This window comes from Neofelis nebulosa, chromosome 9, assembly GCF_028018385.1.
Source record: "Neofelis nebulosa isolate mNeoNeb1 chromosome 9, mNeoNeb1.pri, whole genome shotgun sequence".
In the NCBI taxonomy this organism is placed as follows: Eukaryota; Metazoa; Chordata; class Mammalia; order Carnivora; family Felidae; genus Neofelis; species Neofelis nebulosa.
The window spans coordinates 130,436,919-130,455,981 of NC_080790.1; the positions used below are offsets into that span (position 1 = coordinate 130,436,919).

The 19,063-nt window shown below is 52.8% G+C and overlaps 2 protein-coding genes across 8 annotated transcripts in view; one reads left to right on the forward strand and one right to left on the reverse strand.

The window, feature by feature from the left end:
* Nucleotides 1-14,650, forward strand: part of PTPN1 (protein tyrosine phosphatase non-receptor type 1) — a 69,278-nt gene extending 54,628 nt beyond the window's left edge. For 2 of the 3 annotated variants that reach the window (XM_058685954.1, XM_058685955.1), the window contains exons 5-10: nt 3,831-3,968; nt 7,380-7,589; nt 8,003-8,164; nt 8,540-8,763; nt 11,117-11,288; nt 12,531-14,650. In XM_058685954.1, the coding sequence (XP_058541937.1) occupies nt 3,831-3,968; nt 7,380-7,589; nt 8,003-8,164; nt 8,540-8,763; nt 11,117-11,288; nt 12,531-12,554 (930 nt within the window). In that variant the 3' untranslated portion in view covers nt 12,555-14,650. Of the gene's footprint in view, nt 1-3,830; nt 3,969-7,379; nt 7,590-8,002; nt 8,165-8,539; nt 8,764-11,116; nt 11,538-12,530 lie in introns of all 3 variants that reach the window. The other variant, XR_009249087.1, reaches the window with a different exon arrangement.
* A 1,048-nt stretch (nt 14,651-15,698) lies between these two features.
* The window catches only part of RIPOR3 (RIPOR family member 3), a 75,204-nt gene continuing 71,839 nt past the window's right edge, over nt 15,699-19,063 (reverse strand). For 3 of the 5 annotated variants that reach the window (XM_058685953.1, XM_058685951.1, XM_058685948.1), the window contains 2 exons: nt 18,979-19,062; nt 16,828-17,344 (listed from right to left, as the gene is read on the reverse strand). In XM_058685953.1, coding sequence (XP_058541936.1) covers nt 17,069-17,344; nt 18,979-19,062 — 360 coding nt within the window. In that variant the 3' untranslated portion in view covers nt 16,828-17,068. The other 2 variants (XM_058685952.1, XM_058685949.1) reach the window with 1 other exon arrangement.

Genomic DNA, 19,063 nt, shown 5'->3' on the forward strand with positions numbered 1-19,063 from the left:
CTGCCCGCCCCACCAGTGGCAATCAGAAGGTCTCCAGACATTGTCCAAATCTGTGCAAAATCGCCCCCAGTTGCGAAGCACTGTTCTGGATGGTATTGAGGGTTGGGAATTTTCTTTCTTATAAATTTTTTTGAGTTTGTTTGTTTTTTGAGAGAGGGAGGGAGCACGAGTGTGAGCGGAGGAGGGACAGAGAGAGAGGGAAAGAAAGAATCCCAAGCAGGCTCCACACAGCGCGGAGCCCGATGAAGGGCTCCGGCTCCCAAACCGCGAGGTCACGACCTGAGCCAAAACCAAGAGTCAGACGCTTAACCGACTGAGCCACCCAGGCGCCCTGAAGGGTAGGGAATTTTAAATCGAGTTGTTTATCCAGAAATCATTGGATATGGTAGCATTTCCTTTTTATTTGGTACTGAAGGTTTGGGCGAAACCTCTTTGCCGCTGGCACAGTCCCGCAGGGGTGCTGTCGTGACGTTGGCACTGCGTGCTGCTCACCGGGCCTGTGCTTGGTCGCCCGCCATCCAAGGCTGACCGTAAATGGACCATCCATCCTCTGACAGTTTTTCCCCTTGGCCACTGAAAGAAAAAAAGGAAACCTGGCTAGTTGATTCTCTCGTACTTTACTGTCATCGTGTGACGTTAGTCTCTGTTTTCCTTTGTAACTGTCCTTCCCGCTCAGGGTCATGCACACCGACGTGGAAAGTGGTGAATGGTTTGAGGTTCTTAAAGCTTCTTGGGGTCAGCAGTTTCAGTCCAGCGTCGATATTATCATCCCCATTAGAGCTGACTGGGGAAAATTGTAAGAGGCTGCAGTGCCTTATTTGCTTAGCTAATCTAATTATAAACCGTGCAGCCATCCCACGGTACGAACCAGCTTGCAGAGCGTTTCCATGTGATGCGTATTTGTTTTCTGGTTTCCTTCCTTCTCTGAGTAGTGTAGGACATGCCCCTCTTATTTCTGGCAGAGCTGGCCGTTAACCCTTTTGGGACCTTGTGCTTCCTGGAAAACAGTAGTGCGGGAAATGTGTGTTAGACTGCGCTCATCCAGGTACCCGAAGGTCTCGGTTCGATTTCCAGATTGAGCGGAGACATGTCCGTGAAGAGTGTGTATGTGGGGAAGGGCAGGGGTGGTGGCTGTTTAGGCAGGGCGGACAAGCAAGGTGCTGTTTAACCAGAAGCACCGCCTGTATCTCTCTCCCGAAACCCCAGCTAAAGGTGCTGTTTGATTTCAGTGCTTTTGCACACGAGACGCTCCGGATTTGTATCATGGGAACTTCAGGCTTCATCCGTCTGCTCAGTTAGCTCTCTGGCTTGTCACTCCTTGGGAAAGCCGACTCCTCCGTCACAGGGTCACCCCAGGTGTCATTCGTGGATTTTTCTAAAGGTGCCTGGCTGTTTTGGAAGGCCGGGGCCTCTGTCGCCCACCCAGCTTCCAGGTGGTAACGGCAGCCACGACAGCCACCGGCGTGTTGGTGCTGCCACGGTGACGTTTGGTGCCGACCCAGGACGTGGCACGATTTGAATCCTGGTGAAGGACTGCTTTCGAGTAAGATAAATCTCCTTCTCGGGTTGGTGTGTGTCAGTTTAAAGGCTAGCAGGAAGTAGTGATCTCGTGCTTCAGTTTTTTGTTTTGTTTTATTTTGTGTGTTAAAACAAAAATTCGTACAGGAAATGACAGCAAGCAGAGCATCGCCTGAGAGCTCTTAAAAATAAACACCACTCGATGCACACTTCGTGCGTGCCAGGATCGCACACTTCTTGCGGACTTTTCTTTGGAAGTAGTAGGCGTCCAGAATCTCGGGCTTGTACCTGATCGCGGAGGTTTCTTAGGCGTTATATGCAGTTTTGAAAGTGAGTGTTTGCTGTGTGGAGGTGAAATTTGAAAGACTCTTTCTTCCCTGCCCATGAGACCCGAAAGCATTGGCCTCTTCCTTGGTAGCGACCGGCCGTTCTGCCTTCCCGCTTCTCTGCTCGCTCGTGGCCCTGGGTGCGTGCTCCAGTTCATGTGGTGTTGCGCCCGCCAGGGCAGGCTCTTTGGTTCTGGGGTCTTCGGGAGCTGCATGGCCCTAATGGTTGGAAGCGTGGAAATAAATGCATCCTTTAAACCTCTTCTGTCGCCAGTGCTGGCTGCCCTGCCCACTTTGGCTGAGCACGGGGCCTTGCCTCGTCGCTGATGCTTTGCGTCCCGAGCGGCAGAATTACCTTGAGGCCGACAGATTGGCCGTGTTCCGGGGGTTCATCTTTGGCGTTCAGTGTCAGGGAGGTGATCTGGGTGAAACTGGCCGGGTCTTTCAAACAGGCCCTGTCCGGGCTCTTTCGAAAGCCGTGTGGGCCTTCTGTTTCGGAACGGTGACGTCGATGCTACGCTGACATCACGATCTGGTGTCTGTTGGGGTGTTTCTCCTTTTTCTGTGGTTGCAGAACAGCTGCAGCTGGGCCGCGTGCGGCTTCGTTAGAGCAGGCCTGGTGGGCCTTCGTGCTTCTGTCTCTGGTCTGCTGAGGAGCATCCTGGCTCTTTGCTGCCCAGGGGACGCCGTGGGCTCCTGGGCCTTCTGCCAGAGTCACCGTGGTCTGTCCCTGCCCCCCTGTTGCTCTTCTGGCACTGGCTTCTGGGCAGTCACTGCCTGGGAAACCCCAGTCACCCCTCCAAGTGCACCCCTGTCAGAGGCCACTCCTTCCATATGGTTTTCCCTGATCTCTTTCCTGTAACCTCAGCTGGCCTGGAACATTATTCCCCTCTTCTGAATTCCCATTGCACGCCCACAGGGGTTCCTCCTGCCACACCACCTCGTCACTGCTTAGCACGAACAGTCTCTCTCCTGACCGGCAGGCTGGCCCTGCAGGGTTCCTTCCACCTCCTGTGGCATTTCAGACACAGCACCCTGTGCCTCGGAGAAGGTACTGAGTGGGCCAGTGCGTGTTCAGTTGCAACTGGCTTGGATTTGTACCATTTCCCAAAGAGCTGTTTACGTCCACTGGTACTTCCTGTGGCGGAAATCATGTCTTTGGGGGTTCCCTCTTTCTGGGCACCTTGTCTGACCTTGTGGTTCATAGACCTTCAGCTTAGCCCCCATCTATCAGCTGTTTTGGTCCAAAATGTTCACCAACAAACAGAAATGTCTGCCGTGGAAACTTAGTTGAAGGTATGCCACTAAATTTGAGTCCCAATTTTTTCTTGAACTCTAAATAAAACCAAATTTGGGGGGTTTGCTTACTTTGAAGAAAAAGTTCATGAGCTACATTTAAATGAAGACCTGAAATTATTCCTGAAATTCTTAAACTAGAAAATCAAAAGGATTTTTCAGCACTCACCCAAACCAGAATGAAAGGGTGGGGATACAGCAGTGGGTGATCCCGAGCCCCGGAGGAGCCCGTCTCCTGCCTTCTCTAAACACCCAGCCTGTTCACTGTGTTCCACTGTCTCCTCTAGACGTGGTTATTTTCCCCAGGGTAAGGAGTCTACGTTGTGCCAACGGCACTGACCAGTTCTTGGTAGCAAGTAGAGTCTGTGAGAGACTAAAACTTTTGTACGGTTTGACTTCGCTTCATAGATGGTCTGGAAGGACCAGACCCCTGGAGCGCCTCATGGTGGGGAGAACCAGGGAGCGGCTGCGTTTGGAGGTCTGAGCCCTCTCTGCCCAGCTAGTCCTGGTTTGGGTCTTCACCCCCTTCCCGTCTCCCCAAGAGGCAGGTTGTGCTGACGGTGACTTCCAAGGTCAGAAAACTCCCGGTTTCCCCGTTGGGTTGTCCTAAAGCACGTGGAAGGCACTTTGTACCTCCCTTCATAGGAAAACCGTCCGTGGCTCACAGTAATGCATCCTTTTCTCTTCTAGTTAAAATGTGCGCAGTACTGGCCTCAGAAAGAAGAAAAAGAAATGATCTTTGAAGACACAAATTTGAAACTAACCTTGATCTCTGAAGATATTAAGTCGTATTACACGGTGCGGCAGCTAGAATTGGAAGACCTTACAGTGAGTATCGCGTGCTGTTCCGTACTTCGGACGGGCCCTGGCTGAGATGTCTTTTCACCTGGGTCATACTGCCTAACCCCGGTTTTTCTGGTCCCTCCCTCGCCACAGAGCTGCCTCCCTAAACTGGAACGCCAGTTCATCACAGTTTTTAGGGAAAGGGGGGTTTCTCATCCAAAACTTCTCTGTTCCTGTCTTTGCAACCGCAGAGGGACTGAAACGGTGGCCTGCACGTCACGTAGCAGCCGCTGCCTCTTTTGTCGTCCACGGTCTCTTTAGCGCGAAGCGAGGGAAGAAGGGCCCTTCTGGGGCTGAGTTCACGGTCGATGAGGTCTTGGGTTTACTCGTTGCGGAAGAATTTATAACACCAGCTGCTGGCTGTCATTGCAAGCTGGTCTTGAAACGGGCCAAGGCGCGGGGCTGAGAAGCTGTACCGCAGAAGGCCCGCGTGGGGGTTCCAAACAGCCCAGCAGGAGCGCTCGCCTTGTGGGGACCCTCTACCAGTACTCGCAGCCGCGGGCGGGAGCTCCCAGCAGCTCCCGGGGACGTCCGCAGCGAGGGCGGCCAGCCACCACCTTCTGGAACGTAGCTGCGTGGGGTGGATTCCTGGCCCCGCCGTGTCAGACTGTCAGACTTCGGGTGGAGGGGCATCGTGTCTCCCCGTGTCTCCGTTTCCCCTTCGTTCAGAGGGGGGTTTTGTAAGGGTTCAGAAGGTAACACAGGGGAAGAGGTAGAACAGCACTGGGTCAGCAGGTACCGTGGAGTCGAAGTAACGGGTTTGGCCCGGGAGCAGCGCGCACCCACAGATGGAAGGGCAGGCAGGATCGCGGCTCGCCGGGCTGCGCCGAGGTGAGTCTGCCCCCGAGGTTTATTCACGTGCCAGTTTTAAACTTCCTGCTTTCCAGTGCACATGACTCCTGTTGCTGCATTGCTAATTGAAACAAGATCTAGCCCTCCGCGCGGGTGACCACGAAGCAGAGGAGAGGTTGAAGTCGCGTGGCTTCCGCGAGCACCGCGGGGCACTTCCTGAGTGCTGTCTCTTCTCTGTGTGACGGCTCTGCAGCCGTGATCCTGCTGCAGCCACACACGCGGGCTCCAGGGCTGTGATTTATGGAGGGGTTTGACGGAGGGTTTTCAGGAATAATGTTGGCAGCGTGTTGGAATGTGCCTGGAGGATTATGCACTGGACTTTCTTCTGCATGCTCTTTAAATTTTGCAAGCCTAACACGAAGCGCGACTTCTGGTAAACTCTTGAGACGATATCTCCGGCTTGTTGAGGGAAATGGAATTCTGACCGAGCAGAAGCGGCCCGTGCTGTGTTTGCAGAATACGTGCAGCAGTGTGGAGGTTTTGATGTTGAGAAGATCTGGTCGTTCTAACAGACTTTGTTTTGAAAAATTCTTTTCTCAGCTGTGTGTCTGTTGAGACACAGGTCTAGAATGGATTCCTTGAGAAAGAGGTGGGCAGGTGTGCGAGAGGGGATGAACAGGAGATAACCGTCCCTTTTTAAGGATTGAAAGAAAGAACTTGCTTTTGGTATATTTTCTCCCCCCCCCCATTTTTAAATCTATTTTTAAGTGTTTTTCTTTCCCTAAAAACCAGAAAGGGCATTTCTCATTTTCAGCCACCCAAGGAGACCATTTTCTAGGGAGGAAGAAAATGGCATTGCCTAGTGTGGTTCTATAAATCATCTTCGTGTCACCGGCAGATTCTTCCAGTTCAGCAGAAGGGTGTCTGTGTGTCAGAGCTGGTGCAGGGTTACATATGTATGTATGTTGCTGATGTGAAGTCACTGGGGTTTTCTGTAGGCTCTTTCATACGTTTTCATCCCACTGAGCCCCAGGAAGGTGGTCACAACTAAAGCTAAGCTCTGGGAGGGCAAGGACAGTGTCTTTGCCACATGGCTGGCACATGGCAGGCACTTTGGGCACATTTTGTTAAGTGAGGGGAGGCATGGCATTGTTGGTGAGCAGGCCTCTGGCCCAGGCCCAGGCCTTTGCCGCCAGCTGCTCTCCAGGTGACCTAGGCACTGACGTGGCCCTCGGCACTGCGTGGCAGGGAGATAGATGCTCAAGGCGGTGTGGTTCCTGTCTGCATGTCTTCTTCCTGTGCCCACTTTGGCGAGGCCGGCGGGCGTACCTACCCCATAGCAAGACTGGCTCCCGTGAATGGTGTGCCCTTCGCCGAGCAAAATCTTGAGTGCTCTCCTCCCACCGAGAACTACGTTTTGATCATTTCTGCCGGAGGCCAGGTGTCCACCCTGGGGGTGGACTCTTTGTAGGTTCAGAAGGAGGAGCAGAGCTGAAAGTGGCACCAGAGGGCCATTCTTCTTGCTGTTGCACTGGGAGCAGACCGGGCCAGGGGAGAAACACTTGGGGACGAGGACCAGGGTCTTCCTTGCAAAAGTTCCTGCCGCAGGCTCTGAACACGGGCTCTGGAGTCCAAACTTAAACTCCTGCTTCCTCACTCAATGGAGGGTCAGCCTCCGAGCCTCAGTCTCCTAACCAAGAAGAGGGGAATAGTGGGCATACACGCCCCCAGAGGGTTAACGTGAGAATTCAGTGAGCTGATGCGTCTGGCGCTAGAACGCGGTGGGGCCGGTTGGGGCTGGTGGGTTGACACCCTCCTCCTCAGCTGGGTCATCGAGCCACACGTGGCAGCCACCGAGCCTTGGAGACTGAGCTGGTTCCTTTTTTTCTCTAAAATGGCAAGCCCCACGGGGCGCCTGGGTGGCGCAGTCGGTTAAGCGTCCGACTTCAGCCAGGTCACGATCTCGCGGTCCGTGGGTTCGAGCCCCGCGTCGGGCTCTGGGCCGATGGCTCGGAGCCTGGAGCCTGCTTCCGATTCTGTGTCTCCCTCTCTCTCTGCCCCTCCCCCGTTCATGCTCTGTCTCTCTCTGTCCCAAAAAAAAAAAAAAAAAAAAATGGCAAGCCCCTGAGACTCCCGAGTAGTCTCGTGAAGCCCGGGATGACCCAGAGCTGGTGCCACATGCACAGAGTTACGTTTTTCCTCTTTCGTGGGAAGCCTTACAGGGCTCGAGGACAGGACTGCCGTGGGCGGCGACGCGGCATCATTGTGCCTCGTGGGGCAGAGAGAAATCACTTGTAGCCGTGAGGACGGCAGAGGTGATGGGGGCACCGGAGGAGAGATGTGGGTGAGGATGTTCCATGCTAAAGGAAGGGACGTCAAGGCAGGTGTCCAGTGTCGGGCACCTCAGTGCTTGGAATTCCTTGACTCGGCGAGTGGACGGGAGGAGATCTGGAAATGTGAGAGGTGAAGCTGCTCTTAGGGTGAGATGGGGGCCTGGTGGCGGCAACTCTTCGTGCTTACTCGGAAGCAGTGATTTCTGTACAGATGATTGTCTCAGAATTGGCATGAGGTGTCTTTTTGGTTTTGTTTTTGTTTTTCTTTCAGTCTCAAGAAACTCGAGAGATCCTACATTTCCACTATACCACGTGGCCTGACTTTGGCGTCCCAGAATCGCCAGCTTCGTTCCTGAACTTCCTTTTTAAAGTCCGCGAGTCAGGGTCACTCAGCACGGAGCATGGCCCTATCGTGGTGCACTGTAGTGCAGGCATCGGCAGGTCGGGGACCTTCTGTCTGGCTGACACCTGCCTCCTGCTGGTGAGGAGGCCCCTGAAGACCCTGGGAAGAGAAGGGAACCCATTGAACATCTCTTGTGGCCTCTGCCCACGGCTTCTCTGCCATGGTCTCTGCAGTGAACTAGCAACGATCTTCCATTTTTAACACTTGCCCTCCTGTGAAAGTAGCTCTACCCTAAGAAGCTTTTGTTCAGGGGGATATTCTTCAGTTGAATTGCAGAATCGAGGAAGGTCCAAAGAATGCTCTTCTCTCATTCTTTCCCCTGTGCTCTGGTGGTCCCCATTTTGCTGCATTTACTCACATTGTCTCCAATTCTGCCTCCCCACGGCCATTTTTGGCTGAGTAGAAACCAGAGCACTCTTCCAGAACATGGAAAAATCACATTGTACTTGGGAGTCGGAGCTGACTCGGGGTGTCTCCTCTCTGGCTTTCAGATGGACAAGAGGAAAGATCCTTCTTCTGTTGATATCAAGAAAGTTCTGTTAGAAATGAGGAAATTTCGGATGGGACTGATCCAGACAGCAGACCAGCTCCGTTTCTCCTACCTAGCTGTGATCGAAGGTGCCAAATTCATCATGGGAGACTCTTCAGTACAGGTAAGCATTGCTTCCGCTTTTCATCCAGGTGTGTTGATCTCGAACTTTTGTCTCTGAAGAAGGAGGCTGTCAGCTGTGAAAGTTCAAACCCTAGCACGTGTCAGAAGAAATAGCTGTCCTTCGTGTTTAAAAAGCTAGAAAGCTGCGGAAACGTTCACCACGTTCCGGTTTCTGCCTTTGACGTGTTGACGTAGAGAACGTTGATGGGGAGAGTAGACTTCATTTTCGAAAGATTTCACCTTCCGAGTATATGTGTCTGCAGCCCCAAGGAGCAGAGAAAGCCCCTCACCTCTGCTCGCCTAAAGGGGAGCAGATTTCCTGACACATCAGCCCAGTGTGAATACGAATGGAACTTTCTCTCGCTGCTTTCTCCAGGAGCAATGGAAGGAGCTCTCCCACGAGGACCTGGAGCCCCCACCCGAACACGTCCCCCCTCCTCCCCGGCCGCCCAAACGAATCCTGGAGCCACACAATGGGAAGTGCAAGGAATTCTTCCCAAACCACCAGTGGGTAAAGGACGAAACCGGGGAGGATAAAGAAGACTGCCCCGTCAAGGAAGAAACCAGAACCCCCTTAAACGTCCCTTGCAGCGTGGAAAGGTAAGGCGAGGGGGGCCTGGCTTATTGGGGTGAGGGGATGTGACCTTCCAGTTGAGAGACGCGTGTTGCCATTGAAACCCTGTGGACACAGCCTCCTCTTGGCAGGCGTAGCTTCTGTGTCTTTGAAGAATGAGGGCCCAGAGACATCCAGCCACAGGTTGGTCCGGTGAAGTGACCCAGTTCGGTGGGGCTCTAGCACCACCTTGTGGCACCCATTGGAACCAGAGATTCGCAGGACAGTCCTGCTCGGAAATGACCTTGCCCTCCCTCAGGCTTCCCAGCCAGTCCTGAAACGTGATATCCAGGTTAGACCGTTACACTTTCAGCCCCCAAATGGTCCTTCTGGAAGTTTCACCTTTTCGTGTGCTCTTGATTAACTTAATGCCATTTAACCAAGATTATTGAGTACCTATTGGTACACGTGAAGTACTGAGATCGCTAGAACATGGCCGCTGGTCTGTGTTCTAGAAGATTTTGTGGGGACAGAGACCGTAGGTTATGGTTGGGAGCCTGGGGACAGTAAGGAGACGGAAGTGCAAGCTGCGGCGGTCAGCCTTAGCAGCGAGACGCTCAGCCTTCTCTGGGTGCTCAAGGAAGGCTGCCCACATGAGGCGTGGAAGCTTGAAGAACAAAGGGAGGCAGGCCTGAGCCAGAGCCTCTGGAGGCAGTGCCCTTGGTTCCTGATTTTTGGATGAGTGTGTGCTGTGCCCCCAGCATCTGTCCACGTCTAGAAATTTAGCACGTGGCAGTTCGCAGACAGGTGTGCAAGAGATACACAGCTGGAGGTGTTCATTGTGGCATCGTTTGCAATGGTGAAGAATCAGAGCTGAGCCAGTTGTATATCCAGGGATTTGATAAGTTGTGCTTTCTCCTACCTTGGGATGTTCTGGAACTGTTAAAGGACAGGATCGGGAATTATACTCAAGAAAGCAGGTTGTACGTGGTGGGTGCCCCAGTGGTCCTCTGGCTACATCGATCATCAGAATCTTAACCTGGGCACCCTGCTAAATGCTGGTTGCCAGGCCCCAGTCCTGACCTATGAAGTTGAGTCACCAGGGTCCTCCTGCAGCTGGGTGCCTGTCACAACAACATCCCATCTGGTTCTAGGGCTTGAGGAAGGTCTGTGCAGCGGGGCCTCCCAGAGCAGGTCCAGGTGACGTGCAGAGCGATAGCTCGGTGACGGTCCCCCAGGGAGACTGTGCCTAGCTTCCAAGGGCCTCTGGTGACGTTCTCAGGGCGGGCCAGTGTGCTGCATCTGAGGGCCTGCTGAGAGTCGAGGGTGAGAGAGGAGAGAGCTGACGCGTGACTGGTGTCCAGTTTGTCGCCTGTACTGGTTGAGACTGGCGAAGAGTGGTGGTTTTCACACCGTGTATGTGAAGGTGGTAGGGAGGGAAGGGCGGATCTGGGAAGATAGAAGCCAAAGAGCTCCAGGAAGAAGCGCAGCCATGCCAAGAACGTACCTGCCTCCGGACGGCAGTGGGGGCCCGCGTGCACACAGACCTGGGCCCCGCGGCCAGCGCTCGCGGCTGCGTGCCGGAAAGCGGGTGCTCTGTACCGCCTCCTCCTGTCTCCTGGGAAGGGGGTGCCTCAGGGTGGTCCTGCCAGTCACACAAGATGCTGCTGGGGTAGAAAGGCCCTGGAGTGGCCTGTGAGAAGCAGGACGTCTTGTGGTCAGGGCCTCTGGAGGGAGGCCAGGGTGGAGGAAAGGGAGAGGCCTGGAGGAGGTGGTGAGGAGAAGAGGGGCCTCTGCTGGCCTCTCTGAGACAGCCCTGGAGCGAGAACACCGTGCACATTGTCCCCGCAGGGTGTCTCTGGCTCGCCACCAGAAGGGCAGCCAGGGTCCTGTGTGCAGGATCCCTGAGCAGCAGTGCTCCTGGCAGGATTGGGTTGATGCTGGGGACGCGAGCCTGGCACAGGGCGGGCTGAGGGGCAGAGGGATGTGTGATGTCCCCAGGTCAGCCAGCAGCGACAGAGGCTCCTGGGGAGAGGGTGGTAGAGTGTGGGCCACACCATTGCCCTCTGTGATCTAGAACAGAACGTTCTCCAAGCAAACCCCAGGACAAACAAGCACCTGTCTTTGCACCAGTGGCTGTATTTGTCCTCGGAGTCTTACCCACCCCCATCACCAAGGAGTCCACTGGTCTCCGGAACCATACCTTGGCGATGGAGACCGCCTGGGTCTCGGGGCGGGTGGCTGTGGGGGTGCCAAGCGGGCTTCAGGTCGGTGTCCCCATCGCCAAGGTTTCTTTACACATGGCTCGTTTTTTTCTTAGAATTCCAACTGTCATCATAGCGTCCTCGGCATCGTTTTCCCTAGAGTGAGTAACCAGTGTCCGTCCCTCTCCTCCCTCAGCACGAGTCCAGACACTGAAGTCAGAAGGCGGGTCATGGGGGCAGGTCCTGCCCAGGGGGAGCCATCACCGCCCAAGGAGGAGCAGGACCAGGCGCTGACTCCCTGGAAGCCCTTCCTGGTCAACATGTGCATGGCCACGGTCCTCACGGCCGGCGCGTACCTCTGCTACAGGGTATGTTTTCACTGATGGACGTGCTGGCAAGACCTCGTGTACAGAAAGCACTGGCCGACAGCCCGGCGTTAGCATTCAGTGCTGTGGAAGGATCTGAGCCAGTCTCAGAAGAAACAGAGCAGAGGTTTTTAAAGTCTGGAACTGTGAAGGGCTAACGAGAGAATTGAGGATTGATGCACCGGGGTTTTAAGGAGCCCTGTGGTCCCAAGAATATACGAGTCTAATCTCAGGGCCTTAACCTATTCAGGAGTAAGTAGAGAAAATGCCAAATACGTGTCTCTCTGTCTCTCTCTCTCTGTCTCTCTCTCTCTTTTTTTTTTTTTTTTTGCGTGTGTTATTATTTGTTTTTGAAAAAAAATAGAATTACAACACATTGTTGTTTTTAACCTTTATAAAAAGCAGCTTTTGTTATTTCTGGAAAAAAAAAGAGACTAGGCACTTACAAAACTTTCTTGTACCCTTAGGTGGTGTAACCAGATACACAGTTTATATTTGATTTCCCAGGGAAAGTCTCCCACACTTTTCCGAATGTAAACTCCTTTGGAGAAGAGGGTTTAAGGGTTTAGGGCACCCTCTTGCTCAGTCGCTTCCTCCGCTGTGTGCATACTGAGCTTGGACGGTGCCCGCGAGCTTTCCTGTCGTAAGAAGACAAACAACAAAAGGCCATCTCTGGAAAACAAAACCCAGCTTCTGCTTTTGCTCAGGGTGTCCCCGCCGGTTTTCCATTGTTCATTTCTCCGTCGATCCCTTCTTGTTCCAGCCATCTGGGTCATGCCCCGCCCTCGTCACCCCGCCTCCATAGACGGGGTTTCTCAAGGCCCCTGCCTCAGGGTCAGAGGTCACAGCAGGGTGGCCACCAGCTTTGCACCCTGCCCTTGAGATCCAGAAGGAGCAATTTCCACTTCCTTCGGAATATAAAGTGAGGGGAGGAGGGAGGATTGGCCTCAAGACACTGCTCCTGGAAATCACCTCCCAAGACACTTTTAAATCCTTTTGAACATCCTCTTTCCCAGCGACCGTCTTTGAGTAGATCAGACGGTTTAGCAACGCGCAAGCCATTTTTTTCCTTAGGGGTGATTTTGGGAAGGGGGCCATTGTAAAAGAAAATCGAAACCCCCTTCCCTGGAGGCCAGCTTGGGGGCGGTGGCGTGGCGGCCTGGGGGGCGGCCGGGGTCGTGCAGGGCTCTGCAGCTCCGTGGGGGTGGGGCCGGGCTCATCTGAAAATGTTTGGTTTCATTCCAGTTCCTGTTCAGCAGCAGCACATAATCTCCTCCACTCCACCTCCACCCCACTGTCCGCCTCCGTGCGTAGAGCCCGCGCCCGCCTAGCAGGCACGCCGTGGTAGGTAAGGGCCGAGGACAGCGTAGCCGGCCGTGACCTGGACGGACGTTTGTTCTGCACTAAAACCACCCTCCCCGGGCTGTTGGTCTTACCCCTTTTGACGGTGTCCCCCCTCCCTTTCCTTTGAGCACCAAATCCGCAACCCGTTTTTTGAGGAGAAAGAAGGAGAGTACGGGGCTGGTGGCCTGTGCGGGTCGCGAGGCTCGCCCTGCCCGGAGCGTGCTCTCGGCGTGGCCGGCGCGTCCGGGTGGGCGGGCATATACGCTGTCCTCCCGCGGACCTCTGCGGAGACTCCACTCCATATTTATTGTTTGGTTTTTCCCCAAAGGCGTCCGTAGTGCACTAGCGTTTTCTTAAACCAATAATGTATTAAGAACTTTTGATGTCAGCCTTGCATCAAGGGCTTTATCAAAAAGTACAATAATGAATCCTCAGGTAGTGCTGGGAACGTTAGATTTTGCCATGAGCCTGCTGCGTCAGACCAGTACTAGGAAGCAGGACGGTTGTAAGCAGTCGTATTTCGTGGCATTGTGGGTAACGTGAGAAGAGGTTTGGCATATGTTTATAGGACATGGGATAATACATAACGAACACTTGGATATTTAAGATACGTGGTGTGAGATTACTTTGTTCCAGTTACCCCCTCCCAGTTATCTGCTAGAACCTTGTTCTCAATCACTGCTTTCCCTGTGTGTATTAGAATATGCATGTATGGTCGTCTTGTGTCCTGATCCAGTACCACGTGCTTGAAATACTTAGCTCTCTGCTTATTAATGTGCCCCATGTACAAGTCCAGTCTACCTTTGCATGACCTGATCGTTACGTGGCTGTGGTTCCTAAGGCTGTTGCTGAAATAATCACCATTCTGCAATGGGGTGATGTTTTTCAGTAACAGATATTTGCCTAATACCTGGCATGGCACTCTGGTGACTTCCTGGTGAGGCCCCGGCCTGTCCTTGTCCAGCTGGGTCCCACTGTAACTCAGACATTCCAAGGATATGGGAAGCCATAGTCCCACCTCACGCTCTGGACGTTTAGGCAAGCACGGTCCCGTTACCCCCCCCCCCCCCCCCCGCTCCCCCTCCCCGACACCTTGGGGATCAGCCTCCACTGTCAGAAGTTGACGCTCTTCTCGAGCAGACCATGATTCGGAACCAAGGCAACTGCTGGAAACCGCACTTCCTGAAGCAACCCGGGTGTCGGGCCCTCGGAGTCCGCCTGCCGCCATCCTGGTCCAGGGGCCTTGCTGAGAGCCACGTCTGCCCCCGCCCTTGAACCCTGGGGACTGATGGTGCTCACGACTCTTCCTGCAAGGGAACTTAAGACCTCCACATTAAGTGGCTTTTTTAAACAAGAAGAAGAAGAAAAACAAAACAAAAAAACAAAAAACAAGGCAGCTGTAGCTCACAAGCTGCTCATTCGCCAGCATTTTCACGTGTTGCCTTTCACGTGTTAGAAGCCCGTGCAGAGAAATTCTGTGGTGGGAACGTTTGCGGCATCACTGTGCAGAGCCTTGGAGAGGTGCGGGTGAGGCTGAGATGCCAGGCTGTCAGCATTTTTGAGTTGGGCTTGTGTGTTTGTTTTTAAAGTCCTGTATATGTATGTAGTAGTTTGGGTGTGTGTATATAGTAGCATTTCAAAGTGGATGAACTGGTTTAAGCTCCTGTCCTTGGAAAACAGATGGCTCTCCATCTTGTTACACGTATGTTAGAGAAGTAGCGAGCTGCTCTGCTATATGCCTTAAGTCAATATTTACTCATCAGGTCATTATTTTTTACAATGGCCGTGGAATAAACCATTTGTACGAAAATAAAAACAAACGAAAACAGCGAGGCGTTCTGGTATAATACCTTTTCAGGTGTATGTATACATGGCTGCATGATGGGGGGAGGGAGGGGGCGCGTCTCAGGGTCCTGTGACCTCACAGAACTATCAGACTGTACAGTTTTCCAACTTGCCATATAAATGATGGGTTTGCGTTTTAGTTGCAACAATAAATTTTTTTTTCTAAAGAACACGGATTTGGGGTGCCTCCCATGCCTTTGTTTAAGGGGCCTGAAGCAGGACGGGTACCTCCTGTTTCTTTTCTGCTGCCGCCCGTGGGAAGCAGGTGCCGTGGGTCGGGTGGCCAAGGGTCACTGTGGCCTCCTGTGGCCTCCCGGGGTTGTGCGCGCCATTGGGCTGGGGGAACGCTCCCTTCCTGGTGAGTTTATTTGGCACTCCGGGCCTCCGCCCGGCTTCTTCGACAGCGACACCACCCACCTTTTGAATGTGCAGGCCCCTGGCTACCATGGCAGACGTGCACAGGACCTGCTCAAGAATGCGTCCCCTGTCCGGCTGCCTGGGAGACCCAGCGGTTACCGCTTCCAGCGCCTCTGGTGAGCCACGCGTGACGGACGGGTGACGCAGAGGCAACGGGATGGAAAACTCATGTATGCGGTCTGCCTTTAAATCTCCTTGAAAGTGATCTGTTGACTTTCTGTTGTGAAGTAACTTCAGACTCCTAAGATGTTGGTAAAATATTGTAAAAATCGTTCGAGAATTCCCTGTCCTTCGAGGTTGTGTGACTGGATGCCTGCTGCTGAGTAAACGGTTCGTGCTGTGGGCTCCCAGCAGGATCCACGGGACTGGGGGGTAAAAACAGACGATGGTCATGTGACCTGCGGCACACCCACAGAGGACTGTGGCCACGGGACTGCGGTGTCACACCCACTGTCACCTCAGTCTGTTTCAGATACAAAAAGGGCATCAAAGCGGTCATGAAGCGGTGGGATGCCAGTGTAGCGAAAAAAGCTGAATCTGTAACTTTGGTGCAGAAATCACATGAGGCCAAAGGCTGGACAAGGAAGGGCCACGCGGCTCAGTGTCCGTGTAGGAGCGGGCGCTCAGGGAGCCTTCGGCCGCACGGGGGGCGTAGGGGGCCCCAGCCCCCCGCCTCCCTCCTCACCTGCTTGTGCGGGAGAACCCGGCCCACGGGGCTGCACGCGGTGCAGGAGGGGCTGCTCTTTTCCTCCCTGGGAGGTTTGTGGAAGCAACCACTGCTTTGTGCTTTTTTCAGGTAAAGTGAGACACCGATAAAATTCATTTTAATTGCAATTCAAAAAACTGAACATAGGAACAAGGCAAATAAATACGAAGTTAGACCGAAAAGCACAGAATATATACAGGAAGTTTACATGAGAAGGTTGAAGAGTCCAGAATCCCCAATGCCACGGTCAGGAGTCACGTACCCCAGGTTGTCTCTGCGGCTCAACACAAAAACAGTTCAGGACACATTTGAGGGTTTTGTTTTTTTTTTTTAACAGACTTAAATAAGAAACGAATCTTCTTTCTTTAAATACATTCTTCAGTGAAATCTTTCTTCAAACCGGCTGATGGCTTCTGACACAATTTATCAAATCGGCCCTAAGTTGACTTCCGTTCAAAAGTTCGATTCCATTTTGATGAGTGAGGTCACAGTGGATGCTTTTACTGACACGACACAAGGTTTCCTGGCCAATGACGTTTTCTTCCTTGTGCTGTTGAACACAGTGACGATAATAAGGTCCACGGTCTGCAGGCCGCCACCAGGCTCCACGGCGGCGTTTGGACTACTGCTTGGGTTAAGAGCATGAATCATGGAAACCCTGGCTCTGTCTGTCTTCCCACCTTACCCCGGCTTGCCAAGGTGACGGCTTGCTGCCATGGAAATGACCCACTGCGTCCTCCTTAGCGAGGTCAGTCAGCCCGCTTGTCTCTTCACTGCCCGTCTTTATTGAACCAGCAGTGCTGAGCAGGCCAACCGGCAGGGAGACTTTGATTCCAGGCCTCAACCCGCCTGGCCTTGGCCCCTTCGGGGGGTGCAGCTGGCCAGGGAAGGTCAGGCAGATTCTCAAAACTTTGAAAGCTGGTAGTTTGACTCAAGTCCAACAGCCTTCAAAGTGCCGCATGTCCCCTTTTCCTGCTCCTATATGCAAAGTCCCATTTGTGCCCCTGGGCTGCGTGACTGGTCTGGGGACTGAGGGAGCACAGAGCACACCCCCACCCACAGCTCTGGCCCTGGGTCAAGGCAAGGCAGCAGCAAAAACAAAGGTGCCAGCTGAGGCTTCTTAAAATACAGTGATTTCAATATCCGCTTCCTGGCAAAAGGCTTCTCCTCTTGGTTCCAAGCAGAGTTTGTCCATCTTCTCAAAAGCTGAGCGTCCTTTCTCCCCTGAAATATTAAGGTGATCGGTCACTGGATTGTCCCCCACCTCAGCGTTCCTGCTCTGGTGAACCCAGATGGCCTTAGTGGCAGAGGCGGGTGGCATTTGGGGAGCTCCTGCTGGCCACTCGCATGGAGGGACTCGGTGCCTCTCCCTTACATTCAAGACAGAATTTGCTGAACTTTATTCCTGCCTCGCACCTGGCTTTCACTCCCAAGGATCATAAACTGAAGCTGAAGAGAGAAATAAGGCACTTCATGCCACCTCAACCATGAAGGAAACCCATCTTGGCCAAGTGCAGTTACATGGGTCACCGACAGCGCTCGGCCTCTGTATTATTTTGCATCTCTGAGGGCTGACCGTGGCCCCTCTAGCACAACCTTCCAAAGGTCGTCGCGAACCCCACTGTATCGCACACAACATTTGATGCTGGACTTTACCGAATGACAGCGTGGCTTCCCGGGCTGCTGTTCGCACGGCCTCCAGGTCCGACTGGCACAGGCTGGCGATCTGATCGATGCTTTCAATGCCCTGTTTGAGGTGAGGGGAAAGAGGACCCATCAGGGAACATTTTAGGTAGCAGGTGGAATCTACTTTTTTGAGCTCTGTAAGACCAGCCCTAGCATGGTCTTTGGGGCCTCAGGCCCTTCCTTTTCTGAAGGCTTGTAGGTTTCTTATGTAGCCTCAAGTTCATCAGAAGGGCCCCCACCTTGTCGATTCTGACACCTGCTGCTGAGTCAGGCCATCAGCAGAGCTTTAGGGATAGATTCCTTCTAGAAGGTCTGTCTTGAAAAATGGGAAGCCCTGCTTCCCTCTGGACCTTCCCACCTCCCCCTTGCTCTCCTAACTCTACCCTCTTGGGCAGGCCGTGAGAACATCAGTCGGAGCCCAGGTTTGGGCACAGCTGACCCTGGCTGCTCTCCAGGGCCAAGGACCAGAGTGCACTTCAGCCTCTTCTCCGGAGCACCCCTACCGCCTTACTGGCTTGGCTGTTCGATTATAACCAGATGGTCCTCCTAGAACTTCCCTTGGTTTTGTTTTTTTTTGTTGTTGTTTGTTTGTTTTTTCAGAATGAATGGGGTGAGTTTAATCTATTTTTCATCAAGCAAATTGGCGATGGTTTTTTTTTTTTAAATGAGACTCCCAGATGCAGGTGGGTTTGAGGCAAGATGGACATCCTCTCATATCTGCTTTAAGTGGGTGAGTTGTACCTGGAGTCTCCAGAAGTTTCATATTCTCTGGTCTGGAGTAACACTTTGTAGAGTCCAGCCTAAGGAAGTAATTCAGAACTCTCTATTTTTTAAAAGCGTTACATGCCAAGATGCTCATAATGATATTATTTATAGTAATAAATAGATGACAAAGCTTAATTTTCTACCACACAAGAGTGGGGGGATCTGTCAAGGTAAACCCTCAACGGCCCCTTCATAGAGACTTCTAAAGCACTGCCAGTCTACCACTAAGAGTTTCTGTTTTGCTCACTGTTTTTAAGCTATATATGTAGCATGATCAACAATCTAAAGACATTTAAGTTTAAGAGAGTGAGCACAAGTGGGGTAAGGGCAGAGAGAAGGAGAGACAGAAGCCCGATTCAGGGCTCGAACTCAGTGAGCAGAGGGATCATGACCTGAGCCGAGACGAAGAGTCACAGGCTTAACTGTGCCAGCCAGGCGCCCCCAGCATGATCGACAATTTTAAATACTCACACACACCCACAAAAGAAGTGTAGCAAAATGCCAACGGTACTTTCTACTAAGTATTGGGATGAAGGGTAACTTCTACATTTCTGAATTTTACACTTTCTTTCCTATAACGAGCTTATTGTGCTTTTAGAAAATATTAAATCGAGGCCATTAAAACACAAGCCTAGACTTCCAAAGTGAGTCCCTAGGGCCACCTGCTTCTTCAGGCCGAGCCAGAGCAAACGCTCCTTGACTACTGTTGAGGGGCCTCTGCTGGTAGCACTGAGGTCTGCTCTAAAACGAGCTCTTCAGGGGCGGTTTTTTTTGTTTGTGTGTTTTTTTGTTTGTTTTTGTTTTTTGCTGGCGGTAGTTTTGGGGGGAGGGGAGGGGTATTCCCAGTGGAATAATTTTGAAATGAACCAACTGGAACATTAGCCATAAGCAGGCTTCTCTCCGTCACAGGCAAGGACAGGTCAGACTCACCCTGAGGTGTTTTAGCGCCACGCACGCGGCCTGCTGGAGTTTCCCATCGTTCTCCATCAGGGCGTTGGTGTAGAAGACCAGAGCC